The sequence below is a fragment of the Crocodylus siamensis genome, chromosome 15 (genome assembly GCF_052110815.1).
Source record: "Crocodylus siamensis isolate JL-2025a chromosome 15, ASM5211081v1, whole genome shotgun sequence".
NCBI classification, from domain to species: domain Eukaryota; kingdom Metazoa; phylum Chordata; order Crocodylia; family Crocodylidae; genus Crocodylus; species Crocodylus siamensis.
The window spans coordinates 26,543,732-26,558,081 of NC_143409.1; the positions used below are offsets into that span (position 1 = coordinate 26,543,732).

General features: G+C 34.3%; 1 protein-coding gene across 21 annotated transcripts in view; it reads left to right on the forward strand.

Annotated features, from left to right (window-relative positions):
• The window catches only part of TCF12 (transcription factor 12), a 322,678-nt gene that overhangs the window by 259,748 nt on the left and 48,580 nt on the right, over positions 1-14,350 (forward strand). For 2 of the 21 annotated variants that reach the window (XM_090028830.1, XM_090028832.1), the window contains exon 1: positions 7,064-7,230. The exons of 18 other annotated variants lie outside the window; for them this stretch is intronic. In XM_090028830.1, the coding sequence (XP_089884956.1) occupies positions 7,162-7,230 (69 nt within the window). In that variant the 5' untranslated portion in view covers positions 7,064-7,161. Of the gene's footprint in view, positions 1-7,063; positions 7,231-8,010; positions 8,034-14,350 lie in introns of those variants that run through there. One more of the 21 variants, XM_090028833.1, reaches the window with a different exon arrangement.

The following is a 14,350-nucleotide window of genomic DNA, read 5'->3' on the forward strand; positions in this document are numbered from 1 at the left end:
TTGCAAGTTTTTTTCTGTCAAACTGTAAAGGTCTTGGTAGAGTAGGCCCAAATAATCATCCTCCTTCCAAAGATTAAGTGAATTATCCAAGTTGTCTGTCCTGATGTTGTCACTACACTGGGACCACTTGGTTCAGGGATCTTATCAGTAGAATTCTCTCCTAGGTTCTTTTTGCCAAAGTGTCTCCTTAGCTGTCAGGATTTGTTGTGTGGGCTTTCTATTGATGCTTCTTGTTCTGATTTAAAGTTTTCATAGTATCCTTGCAAGGTGCAAGTGAATTATAATCAAGTTCTGAATAGAAGGGTCTTACATTTAAATTTATATTTAATGTTAATCAAAGAAACCAATGTAAATAGACTGTAGTTCATTTAACTTAACAAATAAGTTATATATGTCACTGCTATAACTACTGCTTTGCATCAAAGCCTGTGTGCCAGTTCATCTCCCATTATTTACCATGCTTTTCCTTATAACAGCTAACAGGGATAAATGCTTTTATAAATGTAAAATTATTTCTTATGGTCTTGTGCTTGATTATGATCACACAGTTTGGTGAGAGAGCTGTTTAAAAATCATGCTGGAAGAGTAATAAGTTATGTCTACAACTTTGGCTTGTCATGCTGTGAAGTGAGCTATTTTTTTCCTAAGTTGCTTGATCAATAAAATGCTAATTGGCCTGTTTTCGGTGTGATGTAACCATGTAATTATCAGAGATTAAACAGTATAAAAATTATTGTTGGAAAAAAACAATGCTGAAATAAAAGACTGTATAAATTCCAGAAGAAATTTCAGGCATAAGTTTTGGGGTTTTTTAAAGCTGCTGATTTACTTGTCATCCTGGAATGGAGAGGCAGATGTTAGTCTCTGAGTATAAATTTAAAATTGAATTAGAATTGCCAAACATTTTAGTGCCATTGAGTTTCTTATGATGTTGAGGTCTAGCACTTCAAGGCTCTAAAGGAAACAGGTTGTACAATCCTGGAGATATAATCTCAAGTCTTCATGACATTTGCTATGATAGCTAGGTTAGGCTATTAAAAAAAAATCTTCCTTAAGGGAGTACTAGCTAGATCCCTAACTGCGGACGACAAAAGGATTGCCATTTACTTTTGACAGATTATCCAGATGGCTTCTTTCTCCAAAGAATTTTGCCACGCAATGAACCAGTGAACAAAAACATGAAGAAAATGTTCCTCCTAACTTACATCTCTGTACAGCTACCTACCTGGACTTTGACACAAAGTCACCTAAAGCTGCTTTGTTCCTGGTTTACTAAACAGAATAAAAAGACTGATTTTGTATGAATGGTTTTTTTATTATAGAGCCACCTTCAGGACAGTTATAGAATTGCAACAGTAGCTGTGCTATTAGTTATTGTTTTGAGAAGTAAATGAGAAATGCAAAACATGTTACACTATAGTAAGGAAATATTAAACAAAATGATACTAGGGTTGGACCAGCAGAGGGACCTATCTCCCCCATTACTTTTTCAAATCAATCTGCTTGGTCATACTGAGTTCATGATGAAGAATATGTAATTCACTTGATTTTTTACATATTTCAGTAGCAGAAACATGGTAATTCACTTCAGAAGATTTTCTGGAATCTCATATTTAAGTTTAATTTTTAAATAAGAAGCACAGAGGTATTTATCACTGGGTGGAGTGGTGCTTACCCACAGAAGGGTACTGGTTTGGTGAGACCTGCCATCCATTTATCAAGAATAATAGACCAATTTTAAATACTGTGCTGTGTAGCTAAGTGCCTCTCATAAAAAGCTGTACATTTGTGGGTGTTTTAATGTCAACTATAACACTTTGGATTTTTTAAAACAAAGTATCTAAAATTTTCAGCTCAAAAGTTTTTTGAGTTGGGATATAATGGTTCATTTCAAGTTCCTTATTAAATTTAGCTTTAATGGATAATTTCAATTCATAAAAAAAAATGTCACTTACGTTATGAGCATTTTGTTTAGGCCCCGATCCTGAAGAAGCTGACAGAGATTAGTTACTCATCATCTGAGCATTATGCCCCTTGTAACAAAGCATTTCATTTCTATTAAGACTATTAAATAATAACTCTAAAGTTTAATGCATACTTGAGAAAGACAGCCAGTCTCAGGTGTTGAGGCAGCATTTTTTTACTTAATAATTTGTTGCTGTTAAAATGTTCTGTGTTTTCATATGTCACCTTCCTGGAATACTGGTTTGGAACTTTAGCATAAATATTCTGTATGAGGCTTCTTTTCTTAAATGTTGGGCACTATAATGTATAAGCACATTTTTACTTAATGTTGGGTAGGGGTTTTCTCTTGGATACAGATATGCAAATATTTGGGTTTAAAGTGGTAAACCACTATTTAACTGTGTTGATTGGGAAGTTAATGTACTTCATGTTTTCACTCTTGTGGTGCTTCTGTTGTAAAGATACATTAAGCTTGGTTCTTTTAAAAACATGCATTCTTGCTGAGTTTTGCAGTCTGTTGCATCTGTTCACTGCACAGTACACAAAATGGCTTATTTTTCCTTATGTACATAAAATATTATGGCATACTTTCAGTTTTTTATTAACCAAATATTTAAGCGCATATCTGATTTAAAGACCTATGTTCTAAAAAATGCACGTTTGTTTCCTGGAAGCAGCAAGGTACAATTTGTAAATACTTTAAAATTTGTCTGGTTTTTTTGGCCTGCTGACTAGATCACTTATAGATATTGATCTCTTCTAATCTGATCTAGTTACTTATCATAATTATTTGGTTCAGAAATAAATGTGTCAGGGGGTCTTATTAATAAATATGTCAGGGGGTCTGAATAACAAGTGATTTACAAGTACCTTTTGTTCCAAGGTTCTGAAGTTGCAGCAGAACATTTTTCAACTTAGCAACTAGTACTAAAAAAAAAAGAAAATGAAGAGGAGGAAAGAGCTGCTGTTCTACTCAGATGATTCCTTTTTAAACAGCTGTTTTCCTTAAGGATTTAAATAGACTCTTCATCAGGAAATTCATTGTGTTCTCTCTGATATTTAACATTTATTTTTGTTAGGGAGAGATTGACTCTTCTTTTAAAAAAACAAGTCATGTACACAAGTATCTGCAAATTTTTAGTTTTTATTATATTGAAATAGACCCATTTAAAGAATCAAAACAATAAATGTAACAGCTTTTTATTTTAAATAAGTCGTTATGACATTTACTTTTTTTGGGAGTATATTTGAATAGAGGACATGCTCTTTGGCATGGTGGTTACAGGGTTTTTTCCTTCTTTAAATGTCTCTCATATATTACAAAAGATAATTTTCATTGATGTATAGGATTTCAGTTTGGTGGTGGTATTAAAAATGTGGGTCACTCATTCTTTCTGTGTGTTCTATGTATTGGATTGATTGGACAAAAAAGTAAAAAGACTAAATTTAATGTTTGATGCCACAGCTTAGAATTTTGAATGTTATCATCTTATTCAAAAGAAAAAACCTGACTAAAAATGAATGAACCTTTAAGATTTTTTTTCTTAGGTAGGTAGTTCAGTTTATTATTAGGTCACTATTATTAGTGATGCATTTCACTTTGCGTCAGATCTCATAATCTCTTTATATACTTAAGAAACACACAGTTTATTGTTTTTGACACATGGTACAGGGTCATGAGTGGAAACAATTCAGGCTACAAAGTACATGTCAGTTCATTGCTCCTCTGCTGACGGCATGTCTGTCTGAAATCAAGTTTAAAAAATTGGCCCTGTCTCCAGCTGACTTATTTTGTCAGACTGAGTCATAAGATTAACCCTTGACTTGTCACCAAGGAAAAATGGAATAAACAACTGTATAGGCTAGGATATCTCTGATCCAGATACAGTTCATTTCACTGTAACACGACTCTCTTAAGAAAACAAAAATTTCAGTGCAGCTGTTGCTCATATTAAGGGGGATCTAGAAAGAAAGAAAGAATCACAACCACTGTTTGTACTTCATAACTGTGTTGAAATAGTTACTCTGAAGGTGTCTGGTTTGTGCTGCAGTTATGAAGGCTGCAAAAATACTAGGATAGATTTGTTCAGTTAGCTATATTACTAAGATTTTTATGCCAGATTTTCATCTACTGAAGACAGTGCAACTTTCTGTGATTCAGGAAATCTCTTAGAAGTTTAATATGCTTGAAAGCAGAATAATTTGATCCCAAACAGTAATAAATTAAGTGACAGCATATTTTGGGAAAGAGTATTTTGGTGTTGTACACTTTCAGCATGGTGATAATTTTCAGTGCTGTTATAGCTATGCTATTTCTATTAACATACATGGGAGTAGGATAGTTTATTGCATACACAGTGCACTGAAATTATTATTCCACTTACTTGTCAGAGAGAATGGCAAAACAAATTCCTTTAATGTCCGCAGGGTATTGTTGAAGTGTACCTGTATTTGCCTATGAGTATAGGCAGCATATTGGAGCAAGGCTGCTCAGTTTTTGGTGTTATATTTGACCCTGGCCCCAACTTGACTGATTCCCTTGTTGTTAAAGTAAACATTAATCAAGTTACCGAACAATACCAATTGATTTTGTTTTCACATTTTGAACTTTTGCAGTTCTGTGCAGTTCAATAAATAAGATGCAACAAGAAAGTAGAAACAAAAACAGCACTGTATAATATTGAGTATTTAATCTCTCAACTCAGTGTTTTAACAACAATCAATTTATATGTAATATGGTTTAATATGATTTAATATTTGAGAGGAAGCTGATTGCTCTCTTTGATACAAAAAAGATGATTTTTGAAAATTACCATTCCACCAAGAGCATGTATGTAGGCACTGTAACTGATTTTCCTAGATGCATTGTTAGCCATCCTTGCTTTGCAAAACTGAATGCAACTACTACTCAATTGGTTTTGACCATTAAGGAAATTCCTATGTGCTGGAATTTTAATACAGAAAGAAAACGTTTTTACTTTTTCTTTCAAAATAAAATTACATTTTATGCAGTTTTTGTTTAGGAAGAACATGATAAGATACATTATTTAAATCATTGATTTTAATCCCAGAGTACTATATGCTAAGGGAAAGCAGCATGCGTAAGAGATCTAAAGATCTTTTAGCATATCACGTCTGTGAAAGTCTGAACATTAGTGAGAAGGTTTAAGGAATGGCATTGTTAATTGTAAATCAAAGCTTCTTACAGAGTTCTCTAGGGACTGAAACGGGTCTTTGTGGTCCCTGAGGGAAGGAGGAAGTTGCAAGTCACTCTGCGGGCCTGGCATTTTAATAGTCTGAAGTACAGTGATGTTCTTTTTGCAGCTGCTGCTAAGCCTTTTGTATTGGTGAAGAGTTTGGTTTAAATATCATTAGTTTAAAAAAAAAAACCTATATGGTTATATACCCTGCATCTCTGTGTGAAAAGCAATACAATCAACATATAAAACTGAAATAAAGTATGTGTTTTTCAGTTCATTAACACTTCAGGATGTCCCTAAATCTTTATTTAATCCAAAACTGGAGTAATCACAGAAGTTTAAGTGTCTGGTTTATGCAATTTATTGGGGTATGTCCCCAAGCTTTTGGCATGGCAGACTCTAGTTTTTGTGTTGACTCCATGTATTTCCTGTATACTTACAGATATGTCTGTGCTCATCTATGGAGGTAATAGGAGCCCTGCAAAAAAAAAAAAAAAGACTGTCATGGAAGTCCTACTTGATTGTAGTAGTTTAGCATATTGGACTGTTGTGTTTACAGAATTTTTACAGCATGGTTAGATGATTTCCATCCCATGCAAGGTGCTTAGCAAATTGACCCTTGCCCTTTCTTTGCTCAGCCTGCAGTACTTTTTCTCCCTAGACAGAAGGGAAGCAGAGCTAGCTCACGGGTTTGGCGGTTTGGCAGTTTGACATGGGGTGAGGTGGAGATGTCCCAGTGCAACTTTTTTCTGGAACATAATTCTTTATTAGTCAAGCATATTCATTTATAGAGTATGCCATATTAACATGCAAATGCATGGAGTCAGATATGTGGAGGTACTGGACACTATGGAAAGAATAACCGGATGTAGTATTAATTCTTTCCTCTTCCTCCCTTTTTTTTTCATGTTAGTAACTTAATTCCTCTTATCATGGATGGCAGTTTATCTACAGAATTCTTCAAACAGAAAAATTCATACTATTCATAATGATCCCACAATCTAGAGAATAATATAAATAATGTGTGCTTCCAAATAGTGTTCCTGTTGGGAATCCAGAGGTATAGGCTATGTATGCTGTGTATTGCAGTCGGCGCTTCTGTCAAATGCAACATTTTAATTCCTCCTCTTTTTCCCCTGAACAAAAATGTATTTTATAGTGTAATTAAATTGTAAATAATTGGCAAAAGATAATCCATCTTTGTACTGTGTAATTTAAATATGACATTTGGACTGTTGTGTAAACTATTTTACCTTATTTAAAATGTAATATTTGACTAGACATAGTATTTTTGTTTTCTTTGACAGCCATACAGTGTTAGTTTGAAAGGATGTATTTCTTCCCTTGTTGAAAACAACCTGTGGCCTCATTGCAATGCCTAATTAATTGGGATGTGCCACTTTTTTGGCCAGGAAATGATTGTGTGTATAAAGCTTAAGTGTTGGTCCTTGTTGCATTTGATTCAGTGATTCCAGTTCGTGATTGCTCTGTGGTGTGTTTGTCAAAGTTGAAAGCAACTTTAGACAGAGTCAGATGGTAGTGTCACTGGAGGTGCATTAAGCTATGTCTCCACTGCCACAAGTGCTCTAATTTAATTAAAACAAAAAGCAGATTAACTAGCTCAGGATTTACCCATTTTTTATTCCTTTGCAATATTTTTATAGGGGGAAAAAACTAATAATTTTGGTGTGTTGGTAGGATCAAACCTATGTAGCTTGTCTGTTGAAAGTAAATTTTGTTTTACTACGATGCAGACATTTTGCTGGTTAGAATGTAACTAAAAGCAGGGGGTTGATAGATTTAATGGAGGTTACAGTGCATCTCCCCCCACTTTCTTATATGAGTTGGTTCAGTCCTGTTTTGCATAAGTTCCTTTTGAGTAGATCCATGTGTGCATGCATAGTACTGAAGAATTACTCTGTTTGATCGGGTGGATGGATGTCTTGGAGAGAAGCAGTGCACTTTAACTGCAGACTGTGTCATTTTTAGAATCAACATGTATTGTGCATACCCTGTACCTGGAATGGGCAGCAATTCTTTGATGTATTACTACAATGGGAAAACGGTAAGGGTGCTTTCCTTTGTTCATATAGTTTCTAAGTGGCTGACATAGCTGAATAGGCACTTACTGAAACCTGTATGTTTTTAGATTAGTTTAACTAAGTACTTTAGATTGCTGGTGTAATTTACTTGCATATTTTAGAAGACTTGTGAGGCTGACATTCTGTAATGATAAGATAAATCTAAGTTTATAGTTGGTAGATTTTTTTAAAAAATGAACCTAATGTTGAATTACATAATATTTCTAATGCATTTCTTTTTAGAAGACAACCTATTCTCCATGCTGGCAATATATTTGCAAAGATGGGGCTTTTTTTGATGATATTTAAAAACCAAAAAACTATATTTAGTTTTATTGGCTGCTTTGTGTAACAGAGAGGAGAGATGAAAGTCTTCTTGGTTATTTATAAAAATAACAAGTATGACTCTCTGGGAATGATTAGGGAAGCAGTCAGCCAGTAAGGCTTGTGTTTCCTGTTTGGAGTTTGAGGTTCAGAGACTGACTTTACTGTTATACCATCTGCTTCCAATCAAATCATCATTTTGACCCTGTTCAGGAAAGTTGGTTTGATTCACAAATTGAATCTTGTTTACACCAAAACATTTTCAACAGAGTGTGTACCTGATAGCATAGTCCAGATTTTCTAATCCATGATCCTCTGGAAGATCAAAAGATATTACATTTTTGCATATACTTAATAGATGTCTGTTTCAGTGACTAGCTTTATCTGTTTGAATTGTGGCTATTACCTTGATAATGTACTATGTTTCAGAGAATGGTACAATCTGAACAACAATGCAGTTTAGGCAAGTACTACCTTCTTTTCCAAAATTTGATTATTTCAAATTTTGTATGTAACAGGGCAAAATGCAACTGGATCTACTGCAGAATACAAATTAAAATGAGTGATTTATTAGTTTTTGAAAAATTAAAATATTTACATTTCTTTATATTTAATTTGCTGTGGATTGATGATATGCTATTTCCTAATGATGGTCTCTATATTTAAAATGTAAAATATTGATATTATTAGTTTGTATGACAAAAGACAAACCCAGTCTGTATCTGGAATTAAAAATTTTGTACAGTATATTTATAGTGCTTTTTGTTTAAACATCTTTATTTTATTTGTACATGATTTTGGTTTGCCCATGTTCTGAAAACAAAGTAGATAAATGAATACTTGGAGAATGTAAGGTCTGTAAATATATTGACTTGTTTCATTGGCATTTCTTTTCCCATAGGCCTACTTGAGCTTTGCCTTTAGTTATTAGTAAACTTTTCTGCCATGCTGTCTAATCAATGGTAGTTAAACTATGGAACTTGAAACTCATTACAAACAAAGCTTGTCCAATAAGAGAAAAGATACTGAAGGAGAGGGTGGGCAAATAAGTGAAATTGCTTGAGCTCTCTTTCATTTCCTTTGGTACAAATGCCAGCTGTCTTTCAAATGTGAAATCATTTTTCTTTCATGTCTCCTAAGTTAAAACAGTCTGTTTGAAGTTTTATGTGAAGATATATATATGACTTAAGTAAAATTAACTATACAATACCCTGAAGCAAAGAGAATATGACTTGCATGGAGTTTTGATTTTATTCTTTCTTGAGCACAGATCGCCTTATTACAACATTTTTCTTTGTTCTGAAGCAGGAAAAAAAGCTTTGATCTTATTAAGTATTTCCAGGCTCATAGTATATGGAAGTGCTGGTACTGTAGGGTAGCATGGCCTGAAAATTGATAGCATGTGCCTGTTATAGGTCAGAGGTGACCTTTATGAGCTTGAAGAGTTAGTAAATAGATGACAAATCATATGACAATCTTATATCACACGGCCTGAAGTTTTATCTGCATTTTTTACTTATTGACAGCTTTCAGTTTTTACCCCCCCCATGATAAGTCTCTGTAAATTAAAGAATGCCACTATTCATTCAGATTTTATATAAATATATGTGTGTATGTTTGCGTCTGTGCATGCGTGCATTAGAGGAAAGGGTTTGGGTTTTGCTGTTTGTATGAATGCTTTCCTATATATAGATATATAGGTGTATATATTAAATTGAAATAAAGTATCTATATGTGAACTTCTCCACAGTTAGAGAAAACTGAATGGCCTTAAGACCACAGCTCCTATTTAAGTGCCACTGCTTTCAGTCCCTTCGTTTAATCTCTTAGTAGTTAATGGCATCTAGCTCATGTTTTGAGATTTTATTTTAATTATGATGTGAATTTTAGGTATTGGTGTATTCCCCAGTATAAATTTTAGCTAAATATGTTATGCTCTTTCTAAGTGTTTATTTTTTAACTTGAAAGTTATAAAAACATTAAGGTAAGTAATACATAGACAAAATGACATTGAACTGCAAAGATGCTTTCAAACACAGCTAGTTATGCTGGGTTACAGATACATTCTCATGGTAGTAGCGTGAAAAATTATTATTATGATGATTTTTCATGCTGTCTGAAGGGATTGTGTTCTTGTAATTGCCCTGTGTTACAAAAGAGAAGTGTAAGTGGAAAATTACAGTTGTAGCATACATCTTTTACTAAGTAGTAAAATAGTACTGGTTATTTCTGTTATGCAATATAATTCAAGGAATTTTTTGAGTAGTGCATTTCCTAGCGTTGTTCTGTTTGTTGAGGGGAAAGTATAAACTATTTATACTTCACTAGAAAACTTGGAATGTTTTTACTTCACCTGTTGATATTCAGAAATTCTTTTCTTAGTGCCTGGGAAGAAAATACAAGAATGCCTTGGGGGCTGGGAAGAGGGAAGGTTGAATTAATTCAAACAGCATTCTCACAGATTAAGATAAAGCACAAGGAAAAATTAAAGACATTTTTGCTATCAAGTTCCACCTTTTATTTCTTTTCTACTAAGTGCTAAATTTGTATCGGGAAGGGTGGGGAACAGATGTCTTTGATGGAAAAATTAATGGCATGTACTAACTTGATGCTTTTTTTAATGGTATCAGGTTAGGGATTTTTAACTGTATAAAAAAACCTGAGAAACTGCTTTATTGATCCATGCCCCATTTTGTTTAAATCTTCTGAAGTAGAGAGAGGAAATACGTAATGATAAAAAAGTAAAGTGGAGTTTTCTGGACTATTTGTATGTAGTAAAATGAAGTAAATTTTTGTTTTATCTGTAATAAACATTTTCAAAATAAATTGAATATTTACATATTAGGTAGTCTATTAAGCAATGGTGCTGAAACATTTAAATCTTAGCAGAACAGAGAATAGTATGGTATTGTTAACAAACAAAAGTCACTTGGGGGGGAAAAACATTTTTCTAGATTTTCAAGTTTATTTTGTACAGCTTTTAACTACACAGTTCAGGATGATGACATAGTATTGTAGTATGTCATGTGTAAGGATGAATTGGGCATTTTTCACAGTATGAATTAATTTGTAACCCCAGTCTGCATAGCTTTGGTTTGTAGTTAAAATGTAGTTTATTTGTAGTTAAATGTAGTTCAAATATAAATGTAGTTAAAGTGTAGTTTATTTTGCTGGACATATGGCAACATTTCATTGAGGGCATTTGCCACAAGGGAGTTACTGTCTGCCATAGGGAATTGCTACAGTCGTGAATAGCAGCAAAAAAGAGAAGGACAAAAAACACTTCCCTTTTAAAGGCACTCACTCATGCTTTTCAAATTTTCACTGGTATTATTTTGTACTAGGTTTAGAGTAAAATGTTTGGAGTGAAAATTTTTTTAAATCAGTTTTTCTGAAAGGAGTATAAAGAGTTATTGAAAAACATCTGCATGTACCCATGTGTGAATGTGCATATACTTGTCTGTACTTAAAAAACTGAAAAATATGATCTGCATTTTGGTTTCATAACATAGTATGTTGAGTTATAATATCAAAATATGCTGTATCACTATAGGTCTTAAAATACTGAAAATTGCCCCTGATGAAATATAAGTACTTTTCCCCCCTAAAATACATATTGTAGAGAGAATACAATAATTTGTCTATCCTTATGTAAATGTAGACATTCTTAGTTTGTAAGTTTACAGAAACTAAGTGTTAACAAATTAAATATTTTCTGCTTTCTAGAGGGATTTTGATTCAGCTCTTATTACTATTGGGCCAGTTACTGCAGAAAGAGAAAAGTACAATTAAATCTATCCTATACCATATGCTGCCCACAGCACCTCAGACAAGGTCAAAGCTAACATTTGTAAGTCAGGATAAACATTGGATCATCCAGAAATTCTCTAGGGATAAACTGCTGTGGGCATTGAATAAAGAGACCTTGTAGCATTGGTCAACTTTATTTTTTTTCACCTCTTCCATCCCCACCCTTCAAAAAAGAGAAGTATTATAGGTTGCAGTGTATCAGCTCAGGAGAGTTTTCTCTGCTCAGCTCCAGTGGGTTTAACTGCCAATCTATTGAGCAGCAGTCCCCTGCTAGGAGGGTGTGTTGTCTCAACAACATGCTTTATTGATGCTTGAAAGTGAAGGTTATGTCCATTTCCATGGGCAAACGAAAGCAGCTAGGGAGGGGATCAGGTGCTATATTGGATGGATCTATATTTCTCAAAAATGTAGGTGCCAAAGAGTGACACACACTCATTTGTTCAGTATATTTGCTTTGGTAAACACAGGTATGTTGTAAAAATATAGTTGTCTTTGAGATGTAGAAACTGAGATTAAAGGTGAGATTAGATTAATTTAAAACAGAAGACAGTATTGTATCTATTCATATAGCATAATTATTAATAGGGATTTATATCACAGCTGTAATGATTTCCTGAAGGCAAGCAAGGACTGGAAATGAGTTGGTTAGATTTAAGTTATTAATTTTGGGCTTCCTTTGAATTTTTGAAATTTTAAAACAGGAATTTCTGAAGACTCAGTTGTACATGCCATTAGTCAATTAATTTAGTTTGCATTTAAGAAGAGGAAAGGAAACCTGTATTCCGATCTGTTGTGATATATATATACACATTTGTTTCTGGTCTCATTCTCTTGTTCAACCACTGCCCCCACCCTTAAAACAAATAGAAAAACCTTCCACACATTTTATAAGGAGTTTTAGCAAATGGGCCTAACACTTAAATCTGCCTTTAGCACTGACATAAATACTGCGATTCTTTACACATTCTGTTAACCATGGTACTAGGAAGGATTTGTATGATATACCATAATGATTTCAATCATTCTGCATTTTCAAGGGTCTAACTAAACTTTTACAACACATGCTTCAAAAATGCCAAAACATTTCTTAAATAGTGAATTTCAGAAAAACTGAAGGAGCTGGGCCCTTCACTCCAACTTTTATCTTACTTTGTGTTGTTTTATGCTATCCTAAAAAAAACAACTGTCAGGTTTGGAGTTAAGGGAGACATTCCCTTCTCAGTGTGTTTTCCCCATTGTGCTTAGGTATTGCAGGGACTCAAATCGGTACAAGACCTCATACCTGGTGTTTATAGCAGAGTAGCATTTTAGATCAGGGTCAGCTTGGATCTTGCATTTTCTGGCTTTTGTCAATTTGACATCTTGTTTAAATGTTTTCTGTTTGTTCATTAAAATTTGAAGGTTAAGATTTTTGCTGACAGAAGAAATACTTGCTTCTTGCTGCATATACAGGATTAAAAAAATTTAAATTACCATTTTCATTCTTGAAGTTTTCATGGTTATCTTTCACTTTTTATTGGACTGCAGTTCCAACAGCATTTGTCTTTGCTACAGTTCCCACAGATAATAAATTGTGAAATCTTGCCACAAATACAGATCATTCATCAGAGCATACTCTTACAATACGTGACCAGTACTGATGGAATTTAGATAGGCCAGTTAGTGGAGTTCGAGGTACCGATTTGATTAGCTGTTTTTACTCCCTTATAGAAGTTTGTTAATGCTTGATGGGGTTTTTTTCTGCTTTTTGAAAATGTGATAATAGCGAAGTTTTAAATAAGTAACATTATTTATAATTTCATATACAGAATGCAAAATATGATTGACTATATGCATATTTAAAATAGACTTGAAGTGTTTGCATCTTTAATATTTCTTTAATCTGCATTTACTATGGTCCATAAAACTTGTTTTAAAACCCAGATATACAAAGAAAAAGAAATTTGAACATGAGGAAGTATGCTATCAGTAGGGTTTGGTTCTTATTTAATGTGTATATAGAGGGAAATTCTGGTAACGGAGTAAAATCAGTAAGGTGTTATGATGTGTCTATTGTTGAGGCTTTTTGTTAGTTAAACTGAAGCATGCTACACATTTCTTTGATAGTTTACAAGTGTATTGATTTTTAAATATATAATAATATCTATTGAGTATCTGGAGATCAGAGAAAGTGTGTGCTGTCTTCATTGTGCTGTACGAGGCTGATATAGCAGCAAAATACCCATGTTGTTGTGGGCTCTGGAAGGTCCACAAGCTCTGGAAGGCCAAGGAGCCAGTGGTGCAGCAGGCTGGCCTGTTATGAAAGGAAGTGAGCCAGCTGAACAGAAAAAAAGAAAAGAAAAGGAGAATTCCCCAGTAAAACCTCATCCCTGAATCTTTCATGATAGAGAAAGGGTGAGGGAAGTAGAGGGAAGTGGAGCTTTTGACATCCCATGTTCTGCAACTCCCTTGTTTCTCCTCCTTCCTGCTATGGCCCCACAACCTGCAAGTGCTTGTGTGCAGTGGAAAGAGCGGGACCTGGCCTCTCCTCTACGGGTTGCTTAAAAACTGAGTCTGGTATGTTGGAAGAGCAGTCTCGCCTGTCGTGGTCAGAGAGAGCGTCTACCCCTCGCTAGGTTCATAGATAATTCCCCCACCCTGCCTAGCCAGTTGCCCTGTGTTTAGGGGCTTTGATGAAACTAGATGAGCTTTCAACAGGGTTACTGTCCACCTATGACAAAGTTGTCTGCTAAGGGGACTCTTTGGACTTAGTGGCTCTTTAACATTGTTTCCTGGCTGACAGGGAATGTTAGCCAGGAAAGAACTACTTTGGTGCCTTCCAGATGGCACTTTCAACAGCTTGATTGCCAAAAGAGGCTGTCTTGGGAAGCCATGTCATACTTAAAATTGCATTACGCATCTATTACAAAAGAGAATATCCTCAAAGTTGGGAGCAGCTTTCATTGCTGTTATGAGGGGACCTACAGAGCT